General features: G+C 49.5%; 1 protein-coding gene across 2 annotated transcripts in view; it reads left to right on the top strand.

The window, feature by feature from the left end:
- The first annotated feature begins 8930 nt into the window (after positions 1–8930).
- Positions 8931–17927, top strand: part of UBP1 (upstream binding protein 1) — a 51009-nt gene continuing 42012 nt past the window's right edge. For both annotated transcript variants that reach the window (XM_027040557.2, XM_027040556.2), the window contains exon 1: positions 8931–9066. In XM_027040557.2, the coding sequence (XP_026896358.1) occupies positions 8954–9066 (113 nt within the window). In that variant the 5' untranslated portion in view covers positions 8931–8953. The remainder of the gene's footprint in view (positions 9067–17927) is intronic.

The raw sequence follows: 17927 nt of genomic DNA, 5'->3' as shown, positions 1-17927 counted from the left end.
ACAGATGGAGAGGCTGGGAAATGAATGGACTATTAGATACTACTATTGAATTTCTTGGATGTAATAATGACATTAGAATCATGATAGAGCGTTTCTGTCCTCTCAGAGCGCATTTTGAAGAATTTAGGCCTGAGATACCTTGAAAGCTACCACTTAGCTTCACGTGATTAAACACCGAAGTAGGGAGAGAAATGAATAAAATATTAACAATAATAAAATATGTGACTAAAGTATAGTTGGTGGTTTTTCTGTTCCTTTAGCTTTTATGTAGGTTAAAAAATTTAAATGCACAGTTGGAGAAAATAAGGAAGATTATTAGGTGTTTTGGAAAAGCAGAATCTGATATTCAGTGCGCCTAGGAGAAGAAAACTTCACCTGTTCTGTTTTCCTCACTTGGGCCACTTGGAAGCATCTTCGGATCATCTGGTCTACAGTTCCCCAGGGTCAGAATCTTCTGGGTCATTACTGAGTAAAATATCTAAGAAACTCCCAAATGGCTCAGCGTGTTGACAAAATGACTATAAGCTGGAGACTGTCCGCATTCGCACAGGTCAAATAACAGGTCATCCTTGTCGGATTTTACGACATGGTCAACACCGTCACGAACGGTGACAGCAAGGGCACTGTTCTTGGGCCTCCTGCTTATCCGGGACATGGTAGGCAGCTAATTCCTGTTGACGAGATGGTCAGAGACTAAAAGCTCTTCAGAGATTACACGCCACAGCAGGCACTTTACGTGACGCTTACTCTGAGCTCGGCCGATGTATTATTTCATCCGTGCCCAACAACTCCATGAGGGAGATCTACTGTTAGCTCCATTTTACAGATGAGGAAACTGAGGTAATGAGAGGTTATACAAATAGCCGTAGAGCGCACACTAATAATTGTCAGAACTGGAATTTGAATCCAGGCCATCTAGCTACCGAGGCTGACTCCTATCTTATATTCCAAAGCATACCTGGCCCATATTTGGGGTTGTGTGGTCTGCATGGTTTTCCTATTATTTCTGACACCGTTCCAGTTCTCAAAATCTGATTGCAAGGCACCCCCCACCCCCGCCCCCCAGGGCCAGTAAGGTAACATTCTCATTTTATTTTATGTATGTATTTTAATGTTTATTTTATTTTTGAGAGAGAGAGACAGGAGGAGGGACAGAGAGAGAGAGGGAGACGCAGAATCGGAAGCAGGCTCCAGGCCCTGAGCTGTCAGCACAGAGCCCGAGGTGGGCCTCCAAGTCACCAACCGTGAGATCATGACTTGAGCTGAAGTCGGACGCTCAACCGACTGAGCCCCCAGGCGCCCCGGTAACATTCTCATTTTAAAGACAAAGGGACTTTCGTGGAATCCCACCTAATGGCATCGTTACCCACCAGTCTCGGGATGAGTATATTTGTGAACGGCTCCAGGAACCAACTTTGCTAGTTTTGAATCCACTCGACTGGAAGCTTTTCAGCCGTCTTGCTACCTGCCCGGCTGTACGTGCTGTTGACAAGCATGGCCACGATCTCCTAACCCCTGTCCCATTTCTCTCAAAGAGAGAATCTGAGAAGTGTGTGTTTCATAACGGCGAAGCATTTCAAGACCCAGAGCATGGTTTCTCCCGGTCAACATCTACGGCTGCATGATTTCTGCGGTTTTGCGTGTCCTTTCACAAGAGATGGAGTCTGTTTGCTCCATCCCTCGGATCCGGGCCGGAGCTTGCTCGGGTCGACGGATTTGCGCAGAAGCGATGGCGTTCCCGCGCTGGGGCTCCGCGCGGCCCCGGGGTCTCTCGGAACCCATCCCACCGCGAGGAGGACGAGGCGGGGCTGGTCGGCCGCAGAGCGGGGGCCGCGGAGGGCGACTCGAGTCAGCCCGACTGTCCCGGCCCACGCCCAGACGTGTGGGAAAGCCGGGCCCCATCGGCCCAGCCGCAGCGGGTTGCGGAGGCTCGAGCGAGCCTCGCTGGGCTCGGAGGCGCTGCACGGCTGAGCCGCGCGAAACCCCCGACGCACGGCTGAGCCGCGCGAGCCAAGGGAACGCTCGCTGCTTGAAGTCGTTACATTTCGAACCCGGCGCACGTTCGTTCTAGTCCGGCTGGCCGGATACGCGGCCCCGGCTTCCCCGCGACCGCGGCGTGTCTCAGAGGCGCCCCTGCTACCGTCCCGTCTTAGTCTCTTCAGGCCGTCGAAGAAACCACGGCGGACCGGGTGACTTGCAGACCTCACGGTTCCGGAGGCTGGAGGGCTGCGATCGGGGTGCCCGCGGGGTCGGGGAGGGTCCTCTTCCGGGGCGCAGACTTCTCAGGGGATCCCACGCGGCAGAGGGGAGCGGGAGAGCTCGTGGCTCTCGGAAAGAGCCTGATGCGGTTCCGGAGGGCCAAGCCCCGCCCAGAGGCCCCACGTGCTCATACTAGCCCCGGGGGTGGGTGGAGGGGGGCGGGGGGGATCTCAACGTGCGGATTTTGAAGGGACACCGGCGTTCAGACGCGGGCCCGCGTGAACGTCTTCACGAAGGCAGACTCCGGAAGGATACGCGTCCTGAGACGGTTAAGCAGCCCCAGGGCCGTCGCGCAGAAAGCGTGTTTGCGACTCGAGAGCATGTGAAAATCGTAGCATTTATCGCTGACTTGTCTTGAGGCAGAACGAATTGCTGTGCAGAGGTCCGCGCAGGTAGGTCTTTTTCATCTGGGCAGGCGGACGTCAACGTTTCTGGAAGACCGAGGTTCTCCCTCACGAGCTTCGTCTTCCTATCTGCCGGCTGTCCCTTCCTGTCCCTTAGCTGTTGCTAAGCACTGAGCGCACAAAGGCTGTTCCCTCGGCCGGGCCCCGGGGTCACGTTTCACTGGGAGAAGGTGGAGAGCGCGGGATCCGTGACCGTGGCCGTGGCAGCCTTTCTGCCGAGAGCTGTGCCTGCTCGTTTCACAACTCTGCCCAAGAGCAAGGGAAGAGCCTTCTTCGGGGGCTGCTACTCCTCATCCGTCGCTGGCGACATAAAATTCTCGTGACCGGGATCCAGATCGTGTCGTAGGAGGCAGGTCTTCAACCCTCTTCCGTGAAGATTTCTGTGTGCGCGTATCTCAAACGGAGGCGCTCGGGCTCGTGTAGTGTGCATTCTCTGGAGTGGCAGGATACAAATGCCATTTTCACCGCCGTGTTTAATCTATTTGCAGGCACTCTTAATACATTAGGGAAATAAAACTTTGATCATGATCCAAGTTCTGAATAGTTGGGTGTTTTTGTTTCCTGTTCTTTTGATTTTGCTTACGGTGTGTTTACTAAAAAGAAAGCAGTATTTGGGTGGTACCTGGGTGGGTCAGTCAGTTGAGCGCCCAACTCTTTTTAAAAAAAATTTTTTTTTTAATGTGTATTTACTTTGGAGACATAGGGAAGAGCATGAGCAAGGGAGGGGCAAAGAGAGAGAGACACACAGAATCCACAGCAGGCTCCAGGTTCTGAGCTGTCAGCGCAGGGCCCGACGTGGGGCTCGAACTCACCAACCTTGAGATCATGACCTGAGCCGAAGCCGGATGCTCAACCGACGGAGCCACCCAGGCGCCCCGGGAGTCCAACTCTTGATTTCGGCTTAGGTCATGATCCCAGGGGCATGGGATCAAGCCCCACGTAGGGGAGCCTTTTTGAGATTCTGTCTCTGTCTCTCTTCCCTGCGTGTATGCATTCTCTCTAAAATTAAAAAAAAAAAAAAAAAGAAAACATTGTCATGCTGTAGAGTGCATCAATCTCTTAAGATTTCCAAATTTTTTAGAAAATTTAGAAAAGTTATAAAAGCCTCTTCCCGAGTTTCTAAAATTATTCTCCCATGTTTTCTTCTAGTGTTTTATAATTTTGCTCTTTATCCTTTTAGACTTTTTTGAAGAAGAAATTTGAGCCACTTGGAATCTATTTTGGCATAAGCGGGTACTTAAAGCTGATCCCCAAAGCAGTTATTGAATAATTTATTTTCTTTTACTGATTTGAGATGCCAGTATTTATTGCATAATGCATTTCCATATGCATATTGATCTGTTCTTAGATTTTTCGTTCTTTTCCTTTGCCCATTTATTCTTTCATCAATGAATACTGTTTTTAAAAATTTAGGTTTCATAATGTTTTCATATCTTCACTTAAAATAAATTTTTTTTACTATTCCTTTTTAAAATTTTTTTTTTAACGTTTATTTATTTTTGAGACAGAGAGGCAGAGCATGAATAGGGAGGGGCAGAGAGAGAGGGAGGCACAGAATCTGAAACAGGCTCCAGGCTCCGAGCTGTCAGCACAGAGCCGGACGCGGGGCTTGAACTCACGGACCGTGAGATCATGACCTGAGCCGAAGTCGGACGCTTAACCGTCCGAGCCACCCAGGAGCCCCCCCCCCCTTTTTTTTTTTTTTTTTACTATTCTTGCTCATTTACTTTTCCACATTAATTGCAGAATCGTTTTGTCCAATTAAAAAAATTCTGTCAGGGGCACCTGGGTAGCTCAGTTGGTTGGGCGTCCCAACTTCAGCTCAGGTCATGATCTCACTGTTCCTGAGTTCAAGCCCTGCGTCAGGCTCTGGGCTGACAGTTCAGAACCTGGAGACTGCTTCAGATTCAGGGTCTCCCTCTCTGTGACCCTCCCTGGCTTACACTGTGTCTCTTTCTCTCTCAAAAATAAACATTAAAAAATTAAAAAAAAAATTCTGTTAACATTTTTACTGGAATCACATTAAATTTACTGGTTAGCTTAAGCAGAACTACCATTATAATAGTGGACGTAGTATTTTCTTTTCACTGTACTTTTGTGTTCATTTTGAGAATTTAAAATTTTTGCTCACATAGTTCTTTACATTTCCTGTTAGGTTAGTTCTGAGGTATTTTAACCTTTTTAAATCCTGTTAGAAATTTAACCTTTGCTTTCATATTGTCAAACTTTTTTGTATAAAACTATTGATTTATGAAAATTCATGATGTATGCCACTATGTTATTAAACTTTTGTTTCCCATGAGATTTTCAGGTGTATGAACCATATAATCTAAAATAGTGATAATTTTAACAACTTCTTTCCACTTTTAAATCTCTAATCTTTTTTTGATTGAATTGTGCTGTTCAGTGCTTTCAAAAACCTATTAAGTGATAATGAGCACTGATGTTATTTTTTATAAAAATTTTTTTAAGTTTATTTATTTTTGAGACAGAGAGAGAGCATGAACAGGGGAGGGGCAGAGAGAGAGGGAGACACAGAATCCGAAACAGGCTCCAGGCTCTGAGTGGTCAGCACAGAGCCCGACGCGGGGCTCGAACTCACAGACCGTGAGATCATGACCTGAGCCAAATTCGGACGCTTAACCGACCAAGCCACCCAGGCGCCCCGCACTGATGTTATTTTTAAAAATTTTTTAATGTTTATTTTTATTTATGAGAAAGAGAGAGACAGACAGACAGACAGAGCATGAGTGGAGGAGGGGCAGAGAGAGAAGGAGACACAGAGTCCGAAGCAGGCTCCAGGCTCCCAACTGTCAGCACAGAACCTGACACGGGGCTCGAACTCACGAACTGCAAAAGCATGACTTGGGCTGAAGTCAGACGCTTAACCGACTGAGCCACCAAGGTGCCCCAAGAACACTGCTGTTCTGGTTGAAAAATGTCCACAAGTTCTTTGACATTCATCCTTCAAAAGATGGAGACAAATTCTCTTCTTGAATAGAAGCTAGATGGACCGACTTGCTTCTGTGGAACAGCAATCAAGTGGAAGGGATAATGAGTGACTTTGGAGACCTCCTTTCTCTGTCTTGGTTTACTTGCTTTGGGGAGTGCCAGGTGCCATGTTTTGAAGACACTTGGTGGCCCTGTGGTCTCAAATGAGGCACAGAGACTTCTGGCCAACAAGTCAAGCAAATGAGCTTGCAAGTGGACCCTCCTGCACCTCCTGAGTTAAGCCCTCCGATAACCACAGCTCCAGCTGATATCTTGACTGTAACCTTATGAGAAACCTGAGCCAGAAAGAACGGTGCAGCCACGCTGCCCCTGAAATATACGTCGGTAGTTTTTGTTTACTGGAGTAATTATAAATTGATTCACACACACACACACACACAAAAACCCACAAAGTTTAAAAATGAATTGTATCAGAAAGAGACAAGTTGAGTACCACACAGAGAGAGTACTTCAGATCCCTGCACAACTAGGGACAGGAAGCAGCAGAGAAAACTATTTAGCTGGAAACATGGGCTCCTTTTTAAGGAACTGGAGGATACCTCAGAGGATGGAATCAAGAATCCAGTGGATGGAGACAGGAGCCACTGAGTATTCCCAGGATGAATCACGAAGTCCTACTCAAGGAAATCCATTCTGGATTTCAGAATGTCTGTCTGTGGTCTAGTGAGTGCTGTGTGCCTTCCGTTCCTCTCTCTTCCAAGAGAAATGTCTGTAGAGGCAAGTTTCTTGTGCTTCTCCCATTACTGCATGTGATGTGTGCAGTTGTGGTTGGGGCAGATCATTTTTTTATCTCACAGATTTTCATAGAGAGGAACCACTTAATTAATGCACAACCAAGGAGCCTCATCTGTTCAGGACCTCACAGCTTCCTGAACCTTAATGTTGTAATGGGATGACAACATTACAGGGGTCTGGGGAGGAGGTGAGTGTTTACTGCATGTGGAAAGAATGTGAAACATTGGAGGCCAGAGCGTGGATTTTGGAAGTTTTTATTTTTATTATTTTTTTTTAATGTTTATTTATTTCTGAGACAGAGACAGAGCATGAGTGGGGGAGGGGCAGAGAGAGGGAGACACAGAATCGGAAGCAGGCTCCAGGCTCTGAGCTGTCAGCATAGAGCCCGACGCGGGGCTCGAACTCACAAACCGTGAGATCGTGACCTGAGCCGAAGTGGGTCACTCAACCGACTGAGCCACCCAGGCGCCCCTGGATTTTGGAAGTTTTAAAACATGGCCCCCAAATGATTGAACTCTCCTCCAATCAACCTGATTCTACTGCTGCTTCACTAATACTGTACAGAATAAAGAGTCTGTGCCAGTTTCTGATCCCAGGTTTTGTGTTAAAGAAAATAATATTCCGTGGCAATTAAAAATGGTAAGGCAGACTTTACTCAGGACCATCGCAATACGTATCAGGGATCAGACCAACGCAATTTTGCGGTGGAGATTAGGGTCAACTCCCAATACAGATGGCTAAGTGGGAATTTACAGCCAAGAAGCAGGTTGGGGGGCGCTGAATGTAAAAGTTACTATGAAAAAATTACTAGGAGGTAAGGCAGGGTGGTTCTGGCAGAACTACCTAACAGGACTCTTTTGAAGGCCTGCCGGGGTCATCAGACATCACCTGGAGGATGGCGGAGGCTAAGGAACCTGACCAGACAAGGGAGGTGGAGAGTTCTCGCCAAAACTGAATTTTACAATGAAGTGCACAGATGGGACTAGGAGACGGTTTGGGTGGGAGCCTGACTTAAGTGTGTTCAAGCAAAGAATCTTTGTCACTAAGAAACCAGCAGTCTCCACTTCCTTTCGAGTCACTCGCTTTTGGAACCCAACTGCCATGCTGAGAGTAACTCTAGACCACACGGAGAGGCCACTGTGTAGGCATTCCAGCAACCCCAATTGGGGTGCCAGGCGACAGCCAACATCAAGCAATTAAACACCTGAGTGTGGAAGCCCTAGAGGACTTTAGCCCCAGCCATATGAGTACAACAGAGCAGATACCGTGAACGAGAACCATCTAGCTTACTAAGCCCAATGAACCTGCAGAAGCATGAGCGACAACCACAACACGCTTCCCGGCGGCTACCGCGACCGAAGCCCAGTTTAACTCCGGCTCGCCATTAGGCTGTCGGCATTCCGCAACTGGGGGGAAGACTTCCGGAGCCCTTTTCAGGAGTGTTGATTGGCTTACATTCGTGTCGATCAAGATTTTCTGCCCAATAGGCCTTTCGGCCCCCAGGCACCACGGCACGCTCTCTCCATCTGTAGTCGGGGCAAACCCAGAGGCTACCCGGAAAGACCACGGGGGAGCAAAGAACCTCCAGGAGTGGCGTTTAGCGCGACTTCCTCCGGTGCGGTCCAATGAACTCTTTCTTTTGGGAGCCAATTCAGTCCTAGAGACCGCCCAAGAGGAAGAGCATTTTGATTGGGTGTTTAGCACAAAGACCCACGGGAGCCTCGACCAAGCGCTTGCCATTATTGTCCAGCTCGCCTGTCAATCAGCCCGCTTTCCTGGACGAGCGGAAACTGGCAGCCCTGCTGGCACCGCCTCTTCCTGGGCCGGGGGCGGGGAGGCGGCTGGCAGCAGGGTCTGCGAAGCTGCCGCGTGGGCGGGGCTGCGCCGCACGGCCTGAACAGTTTCTCGGTGGTGAAGCGCCGGGGGTGCCCCGGAGCGCCGGGCCGTGCGGGGCGGGCCCCGGCGAGGGGCGAACGCGGGGTTGGGGGCGGGGCCGGGGCGGGGCCGGAGGAGGCGGAAGCGGCGAGAGAGCTCGGGCCGCAGCCATATAGAAGCCAGCGTCCGGGCCGGCAGAGCGGCGTCGGCGGGGTTGGCCGGGGCGGCGGGGCGCTAGAGCCTGGGCGGGCGGGCCGAGGGCCGGGGTCGAGGCCGGGGATCGGGTGACTGGCGGGCTGAGCTCCCGCCCCCGCGCAAGGCCGGGGAGTATGCGGCCGGGGGCTCCGGGGCGGGGCGGGCGGCGGCGACTGCAGCGCTAGCGGCGCAGGGGGTGGGCGGCGGCGGCATGAGGCGCGGGGCCGGCGCCCGCGGGAGGGAGGCGCTGCCGGCGGCCCGGCCGCTCCCGCTGCAGCTGCTCGCCGGGCTCGCCGTGCCCCGCTTGCGGGGCCCCGGACGCTCTCGTCCCGGCCGCCGCCCGGGCCGCCCGTGGTGACCATCCGCCGCGCCGCCCGAGGCTTCACCCGCGCCCTCCCCCAGGGCGCGCCCGCGGAGCTCCGGCCCCATCGCCTGCTCGCGGAGGCCGCGCCGGGCGGCGGCGAGGCCGGAAGATGGCCTGGGTGCTCAAGATGGACGAGGTGATCGAGTCCGGGCTGGTGCACGACTTCGACGCCAGCCTCTCGGGCATCGGGCAGGAGCTGGGCGCCGGCGCCTACAGCATGAGGTACCGGGCGCCCTGGGCTGGGCGGGCGGAAGCCTTGGTCTCCTTGGGGGAAGGCCTGCGCGACCCTGGGCCTCTGCCGGGTGCGGCTGCTCCCAGCGGTGCCCGGGCCTCCCGGTCTCGGGGTCCGGGCCCTGCCGCGTGGTCGTCGGGGCCGGGGAGCCCCGCGGGCCTCTGCCCAGATGGGTGGCGGGGGGTGGGAGCGAGCCTGGCTCCGGGAAACTGCTCCTGAGGGCTTCATTTTTGCTGGAAAACTGGCTGGCTGTTAGGATGGCTTGGCTTGGTGGGGGAAGGGGCTTCCTTTCCTGGCAAGTGATTTACAAGCCTCTTGGAGCTGGAATACAGTGTACGAAATAGTAGAACTTGTACTGGGAAAACACTCTTTAAGGTTTCGGTTACCCGTTCCTATTCTGTTCTACATTGTAGTCTTTCCTGGTTGCAAATTTTAATCACGGCTGTTACAACAGTAATTATGTCATAAGCGAAAGTGGACACGGTGGGGGGGAGCGCCTTAGTTCTGTATTTTGATTGTTTCAATGTGAAGTTTTTCGTTTTGGGGACCACCCTCTTAGGCTATTTTCTTTTGAAGAAGGCTTTAAGATGCCGTGATTGCACAACAAACAATAGTTTGTTTAGTCTCTGCTGCCTGTACCAGCAGCCATTCATTTTGTTTAATTTTGAAGGTTGCAACAGATCTGAGCTTAGTCTCTGGCCTTTATCCTGAAGAATGCCGTGGTTCTGTTTTTGTTTTCTTGAATAACTTCTGTCAGTTTGGTAGCTCGCTATTTTTATTTTTAGCAGCTTTATTGAAATACAGTTGATGCACTATAAATTCACCCGATTAAAGTGTAAAATCCCGTGGCTTGGCAGCTTTTTATGAAGGCTAATTCAATGAGATTTTCTAAGTAAGTTCTTTAACGTAATGCCTGTGTCTTTGAAGAGCTGTCCAGTCTCCCAGTAGCTTTCATACACCTCCCTGCGGCTCTGCGCGAGGACCGAGGACACAACCGTCCTGAGCAAAGACTTGTGGGTCAGGGCAGGCCGGGGATGGTGGAGACTGCTCCCTGAAGAAATTCAGCTTTTGGGTCTTACACGGGAAACTTTGGGCACTAAAGGACTCTCAGAAAGGAGGAGGTGTTTCTTAGAGCGTGGACGTGGGTGGGGGAAAGCCTTTCGTCACCAGACTCTGACCCTGATTGGGTGGGTGTGTGCTCCTCTCCCTGAACTTGGCACTTCCTCTCGGCACTTGTGCAACTTGAGGGCTCTGGGTGAGGTGGCTTATTTTCGGGAACAACTGTTTCACTTGAAGAAATTGATCTATTGAAAGTCATAGGGTCATCCCGGACAGGCGTCCTGCAGACCGTGATTCCCCACTTGAAAACGTGGGCCTCAAGTGCCACCAGCTCCTGGAGGCAAGTTAAGGCACCTGAAGGGAATGTAGCGTTTTCAGCTGAAAAGCTGCTTCTCACGTCTCAGTTACAGGAAAAGGAGAGTTTGCTGCCAAGAACTTTGCTTATTAGGGTTATTTTGAGCTTTTACTTTTTTCCTAGAGTTTTGTTTGTTTTAGTGACTCAGCCAACTAATGAACTTTTATCTATGGTTTATTCTGTGGAAAGGAAAGAAAATCATGCTATAAACCATTTCCCTGACCTTGTTCTTAAAATAATGCCTGACATCTTATAATTATTGGTCTCTTACAATACTTGCCACGGGGAAACTTTCCATTGGATGTTTTTGGTTATTGTTTCACGGTGTACCATTTCATCTAAATTTCCAGGTATCTTTGAAGGCAAATGCCAGGTTTTCAAGGAGCTTGTTTAGTTTAGTTTTTTCATATGCAGTTGGGTCCTCAAAACTGAGGAACCCATGAGAGTACTTGCTTGCCTCTTGCAAATTCAAGGCCCTTGATTTGAGATTCAAACTTGGGCAGTTCCAAAATGGACTTTCTGTGGATTAAGTCTGAAGAAAGATTGAGGCTGTTGCAGGCCTCCTGTGAGTGCACTCATCCTTCCCTGGCCTGGACCTGGAGCCCTGAGGAGGCTGGATCTCAGGGGGGCCTGGTGTCTTTTTAATGCACGTGCGCGGGCAGGCAGGCTCTTTTCCTCTGCATCAGATGGGAAGTAAGGCCGTCGCTGCCTAACTTTCCCTTTGATCTGTTCTCCCGTAAGTTCAAGAAGTAAATTTGAGGTGCAAAAATGGAAATTCTTGGAGAACGGATTTCTTCATAAAATGGAAAGCTGCCTACAAAGTAAACTTTTCTTTCGTGTTCCAGAGTGAAGTGTGCTTCCTCTGTTTGCTCTTTGGATGGTTTAAGCCATTTTTAAAGACTTTCTAAGAAATGGTTTCTGTGGATTTGGGGGAAGACGGCTTGTAAAAAAGACGGTTTCTCTCCATAGTCTGACTTAAAAATCTGTTTGCATTAGGGCCCCTGGCTGGCTCAGTCAGTAAAGGCATGCAGCTCTTGATCTCGGGGTCGTGAGTTCAAGCCTCCCATTAGGCACGGAGCCTGGGTGAAAAATAAAAATAAAAGATAAAAACCTGTGTGCGTTAAACAGCGCAGGCTAACAGTGTTGGGGGGTGTTGTGGCAATTTCTCGTATTACCTTTGCTTCTCCTTTCTTTCCACTTGACTTTGGTTCGTTTGTTTTCTCTGCTTCTCTTCCTCCCCCTTCCCCTGTGTCTGCGGCTGTGCCACGTGTGTGCACGAGGCGTGAGCGGCTGCAGACTCTTGGAAACCAGGCGGCTCATGAATGTTTCTGAGAGTCTTTGCGCTCGTTACATCAGGATTCTCGAGATGGGTGAAGAGATCCTAGGAACTTCTTAACCAGTCCCTCCCTTTGAAGCGGGTAACCCGGAGCCCACAGATGTTACGGGGTCACCCGCGTCACCTGCCGGTGGCACTGCCGTTCCAGACGAAGGCCGAGGTTCCCGTCGCCGAAGGACGGAAGTCTGAAGCCCCTCGGAACTTGGAATCTGGGTCATTCGTGTTTTGCGACGTGAGGGGCAGATAACCACGTGGCCTCTAGAAAGTAACTCTTCAAAACTTTCTTGAGAGGGTCTTTGGGGCCACCTGAGTTTTGCTGACATGAAATGTATAGTCTGTAGCAACGGAATTTTCAGGCCTTAAGTAATGTGAGCTCCTTAGATCACACATAACGCATTCAGTCATCACCTCACCGAGGGGCATTGGTCTTACCGCCGGGTAGACCGAGGAGACCTCGGGCCCCCAGCCTTCTGACCCCGCTCGTCCAGAAGACGGCCCTGGAGGGCCTTAATCCCATCAGGAGAAAGGATCCAAGGACGCACAGCCCAGCGGTGGCAGCAGCAAAGTTCGTGAAGGCGGAAGGACGCCGTCAGGCCGCGAGGGGCGGCGAGCCGAGGGGAGAGCGGGGCCCGCCGGGTCTCGGGCTTCCGTCGTGTTGTTAACCAGGGGCCGGAATGGTTGCCGCTCGAGGTGGGCGTTTCTCGGAGGCCGAGCCTCGTCTTCCGTCTGTAGTCCGGGGTGTCCCGCCACGGCACCCTGAGCCCCAGGGAGATTTTAGTCGGGTCGGGCAGGGTAAGCAGGGTAAGGAGTCACGTGAACTTGAACTTTGCCCGACTTCGGCAGCCATCTTGGCCTGTCCCGTTTGATCCTGTCGCGCGTGATTTTGTCTTGGAGCGCCGCCAGGACGGGCCTCCGGCTGCCTCCTGGCCGGCCACGACTTCCTCTTGGCGGCCTCCAGCCGTCCTTCTAGAACCCGGCCGACTGCCTACTCTGACACTCTCACAGTTGTTTTCCAGGAAACGACGGGCCCGCTTTGTTCGGTTTTGGAGGAAATTTGCCAGATACCTAGGTCTGAATAATCGTAGTTTGTTTTTCCCTTTTTTTTTTTTTTTTGTTTTAATATTTATCTATTTATTTTGAGAGAGGGAGAGGGAGTGGCAGCATGAGAGGGAGGGAGGGAGGGAGAGAGATTCTCAAGCAGGCTCTGTGCTGTCAGCAGGGAGCCCGATGCGGGGCTCCGGTCCCACAACCATGAGATCGTGACCTGAGGTGAAATCAGGAGCCGGAAGCTTAACCGACCGAGACACCCGGGCGCGCCTGTTAGTTTTTCTCTCAAGCAAAACTGATACTTTGTGAGAGAAACTGCCGGGGCGGCCTGCAGATCAAACGGTGGCATAACAAATCTTCGGACAACCACTAGGTGTGCAGCAGAAATCCGTGATACCCGCCCAAGAGCCGCTACATCCTGAGATGAATGATTACTGCGCAGCGGCTACCACTGCTCTGATCTGGGTCCCGTTTGGTGCCACTGCCCCGGTTCGTGCGACGGCACCAGCAGTTCTGATCACCGTCGGCCGAGTGCAGATGTCATCGAAGGGAAAAAGGCAGATCACGCTTTGCTGTGATGCTGAAAATAACTTTGACCTTCCGAACTCCCTGAAAGAGTCTCCGTTTCCTCAGGGTTCCGTAGGCCACACCTCTGACCATTGCTGGTTCGGCGGCGTGTGCCTAGACTGCAGATGCGGGAGGCAGACTTTCTGCTAAATGAAGAGCAGACCCGGTGTCGGAGCTCAGAGAAGTCGAGCAGCCTGCCACCGTGTGGCTCAGCAGGCGGCGCGGCTGGGCCCTGACGCTCCGGAGCCGGGCTACGGCTTCCACTTGTCTCCGTGGCACCTTTTGGCCGCCTGCCAGTTCATACGTGTAGTGGGACGCGCTCTTTCTGGATGGAAGGAAAATCTGCCGGGAAGGCTGTGTATATGTTTCTTCTCCGTCTTGTTGTATTTCGCTTCTCCCCCTCCCCCCCGCCCCGGACCTCGGTGAATTTACTCGTTCTAATAATTTGTAGGCTCTCAGACTTTCTAGTCAGTTCTTCTAGTTATTTTTCATAATCAAGATAACTATGAATAAACGTTTAAACGTTTGAGAGACAGACAGACAAAGTGCGAGCTGGGAAGGAGCAGAGAGAGGGAGACACAGAATCCGAAGCAGGCTCCAGGCTCCGAGCCGTCAGCACAGAGCCCGATGCGGGGCTCGAACCCACAAACTGTGACATCATGACCTGAGCCGAAGTCGGAGGCTTCACCGACTGAGCCAGCCACCAGGCGCCCCAACAGTATTTGTAAATAGCGGTAGACTTGTTTCTTCCTGGATGGTCTTTACATTTCACATTCTTGCCTTGGCGTGTTGGCCGTGGCTTTGCTGTAGTGTTGTTTAGAACCACTAAAAACTTGATTCTTTGATCTTCTTACTGATTTTAGAGAAGGTTTCCAAAGGTTCATAAATAGATGATCTTTGTTCCTAGATGAGATGGGTCCTCAATTTTATTTTCTTGTACTCCTGTTATTTTTTTAAACATCAAGAGTTTTTTTTTTTCTTTTTTTTTTTTAACATCAAGGCTGTATCACTTTCAAGTGAGTTGGATAGCTTTCTCTCTTATGGGCTAAAAGTTGTATTTATGTATTTAGATATGTAGACTGTATGCCCAACATGGGGCTTGAACTCACGAAGACTCTCATGCTCTACGGACCGAGTCAGCCAGGTACCCCTAGAAATTTTTTATGAGATGAGACTTAACGGTTTCTTCAAGATTTTGTAAAGCTCACCTGGAATGCAGCCTGGACTTGGTGATTTTAATTTTTTCGCACAAAGTAGATGTTTGGCTGTACATGTAATTTATGCAGTGGACATAGGAATATTCAGGATTTATGAACGTTAGCCAGTTGTGGTCATTTTACTCTTCATATAAAATTGCTTTAAGTTTTTAGGTTTAAAAAAAAAAGACCTCTGTATTTGTGATTATTCCCTTTTACCTCACAGGCACTCCCCGTCTTTTCCTGCCTTTTCAGAGGTTTCAGAGGTTTGTCTGTATCTTTAGTGCCTTGCATGAAACCAAATTTTGGGGAGCACCGTCAGTTGAGCATTTGAGTTTTGATTCTGTTCAGGGTTTGCGGGATTGGTTCTCAGGATCGAGCCCTGCACACAGAGCCCTCTTGGGATTCTCGCTCTCTCTCCCTCTCCCTCCCTTGCTCTCTGCCCCTCCCCCATCGTCACACCTGCACCCACGTGCTTTCTCTCCCTCAAAATAAATAAACATTAAAAAAAAAGAAACCAGTTTTGGTTTTGTGTTTCTTTTAGGTTGGGTTTTCTGTTTTATTTTTGTGGTTATTTTCTTCCAGGTTCTTGCTTGCTCTGGTTATTTTCCAACTTCTTTGGTTGGGTGCTTTCTCCTCCTGGTGTTTGTCTTCTAATAGATACGTTTAAGGGTGTATATGTTTATCTGTAAGTGTCTCAAGATTTGAAGGCAGCACCTTTGTCGTCATTTAATCCTATTTTCTTTTTTCTTTTCCTATTGTAGTTCTTCATAGATCCTGGATATAGTCTTTGATTATGCATAAATGTCATGAATACTTCACCTCCATGACTTGTCTTTCCGTTGTCTTTTTGGTGGCTTTTGAGCTGACGTTCTTGATTTTGAGATGGTCAAATTGACTAATGTTTTCACTTACAGTTAGTCTTTCTCTACTGTGAGGGTCAAAGATATTCTTACAGTCTTTTCTAATGATCTGTTACTTTATAGACTATGCCTAGGATTACAGTCTATCTGGACTAAATTTGTTTTTGTTTTTGCTATGGTACGAAGCAGGAGGGCAACTGCACTTTTCCCTACTTGAAAAGACTTTTTACTCGAACCTCTTCACAATGCCATTCTGTTCTAAATCAACTGTCCAGAAGTGTGGTGTTCTGTTTCCAGATTCTGCATTCTGTCCTTGTGTTCCGGGGGAATACTCAACTAGACCATGCTTTGTCATAGGACTCTTGGATTTGGTTTGCTAATACTTAATTTGTTTGTTTGTTTGTTTGTTTGTATCTGTATTTATGGCTGAAATGAGCTTTTCATTTTCTTTTTAGTTCTGTTTGTAGCCAGTTGTGACTCCAAATTACTTTACACTTATAAAAGGAGTTAGGAAGTATTCTCTTTCTGTTCTGTTGAAGAGTTTGTGTAAGAACTGCCTTTGAAAGTCTGATAGAACTTGCCTGTAAAACCATTCTGGGGCAGGGATTTTCTTTGGGGGGAAATGTTTTAACCATGATATCAGTGTCTGTAGGATTATTTTTTAACAGCTATTTATGTCTTGAAGAAAGTTTTTGTTTCTCTTAAGATTTTATTCTCGAACTCACAACCCCAAGAGTCACATGCTCCACCAACTGAGCCAGCCAGGTGTCGTTATGTCTTGAAGAAAGTTTTGATGTTATCTTGGTTTTTTTTTCTTAATTTTTTTCTAAAGTTTATTTTTGAGGGAGAGAGACAGAGACACAGAATCTGATGCAGGCTTCAGCCCCAGGCTCTGAGCACTCAGCACAGAGCCTGACATGGGGTTTGAACTCCCGAGCCGAAGTCAGATACTCAACGGACTGAGCCACCCAGGCACCCTGTGATAAGTTCTCTTTCTAGGGCGTATTCATCTTATCCATATTTTCCAATATATTGGCACAAAGTTGGTAGTGATATTCTCATCTTTTTAGTTGTTATATCATTAGTTATAACTTCTTTTTTATTATACTTGTGCCTTTTTGATCTGTCTCTCCTAGACATATGTATAAGTTTTTTAGGGCATATTGGACCAGACCTTTTGTGCCCTTAGTATTTGTTTGTCAGGACTACGAGAAATTCCAGATTTTCAGGTCGCTGCTTTTCTCCTATATTTTGATCGACGACAGTAAGAGAGAGACAGAACACAAGTGGGGGAGGGGCAGAGAGAGAATGAGACATAGAATCAGAAGCAGGCTCCAGGCCCTGAGCTGTCAGCACAGACCCTGTCCCCGGGGCTCGAACTCACAAACCGTGAGATCATGACCTGAGCCAAAGTCGGACGTTCAACTGACTGAGCCACCCACGCGCCCCTGCACCCCCCCCCCCCCCCAATTCTTTACCCATCTCCGCTTTCTTACCAGTTCCTAACTTCCTTCCATGTTGCCCTCTGGAATTCTCAGTTTGTCACCAGAAAATCCCCTTAGTGGGGCACCTAGGTGGCTTCGGTTCAGGTCGTGATCTCACGGTTCGTAGGTTCGAGCCCCGCGTCAGGCTCTGTGGTGACAGCTCAGAGCCTGGAGCCTGCTTCGGATTCTGTGTCTCCTTCTCTCTCTGCCCCTCCTCTGCTTGTGCTCTGTCGCTCCCTCAAAAATGAACATTGAAAAAATTTAAAAAAAAAAAATCCCCTAAGTGGTCAATGTTAATTGGTTGAATTGTGCCCCTCCCTCCCCCCCCCCCCCAGAAGGATATATTGGAAGTCCTAGCCCACAGGACCTCAGAATGTGACCTTACTTGGAAATAAGGTCTTCATAGAGGTAATCAAGTAAAAATGATGTAATCAGGGCAGGTGCCGGTGTCCTTATAAAAAGTGAACATTTGGGCACAGAGGAAGACTTACGTGAAGGCACACTGGTTGCTGCTGACCATGTGATTGGAGTGATGCGTCCACAAGCCAGGGAACACAAAAGATGTCACCAAATCCCAGAAACTGGGAGAGAGGCCCAGAGTAGAGCCCGCTCACAGCCCTCACAGGGCACCAACCACACTGACACCTTTATTGCGGACTTCTGGCCTCCAGAGCCGAGGGACACACATTTCTGTTTTAAGCCATCCGGTTCTTGGTGCTTTGTTGTGACGGTCCTGGGAAACTAACATAGTCAACTCTGTCTCTTAATGATGACTTTTCCTCTGAAGCCCTCTCAAGCGGTGGTGGTCTGTTTCCACAGGCCTAGGGAAGGACCCCCTTCCTTTCGTTGCCATCTCAAACTACGCTTCCTGTCTCCTTCCTTGCAAGACCTCCCAACTTTGAATTTCATGTTACCAAATATCAACCAGTCACCCAATTATTGTA

The sequence above is a fragment of the Acinonyx jubatus genome, chromosome C2, assembly GCF_027475565.1.
Source record: "Acinonyx jubatus isolate Ajub_Pintada_27869175 chromosome C2, VMU_Ajub_asm_v1.0, whole genome shotgun sequence".
Taxonomy (NCBI): Eukaryota; Metazoa; Chordata; class Mammalia; order Carnivora; family Felidae; genus Acinonyx; species Acinonyx jubatus.
This window is presented reverse-complemented; position numbering and strand designations above follow the sequence as displayed.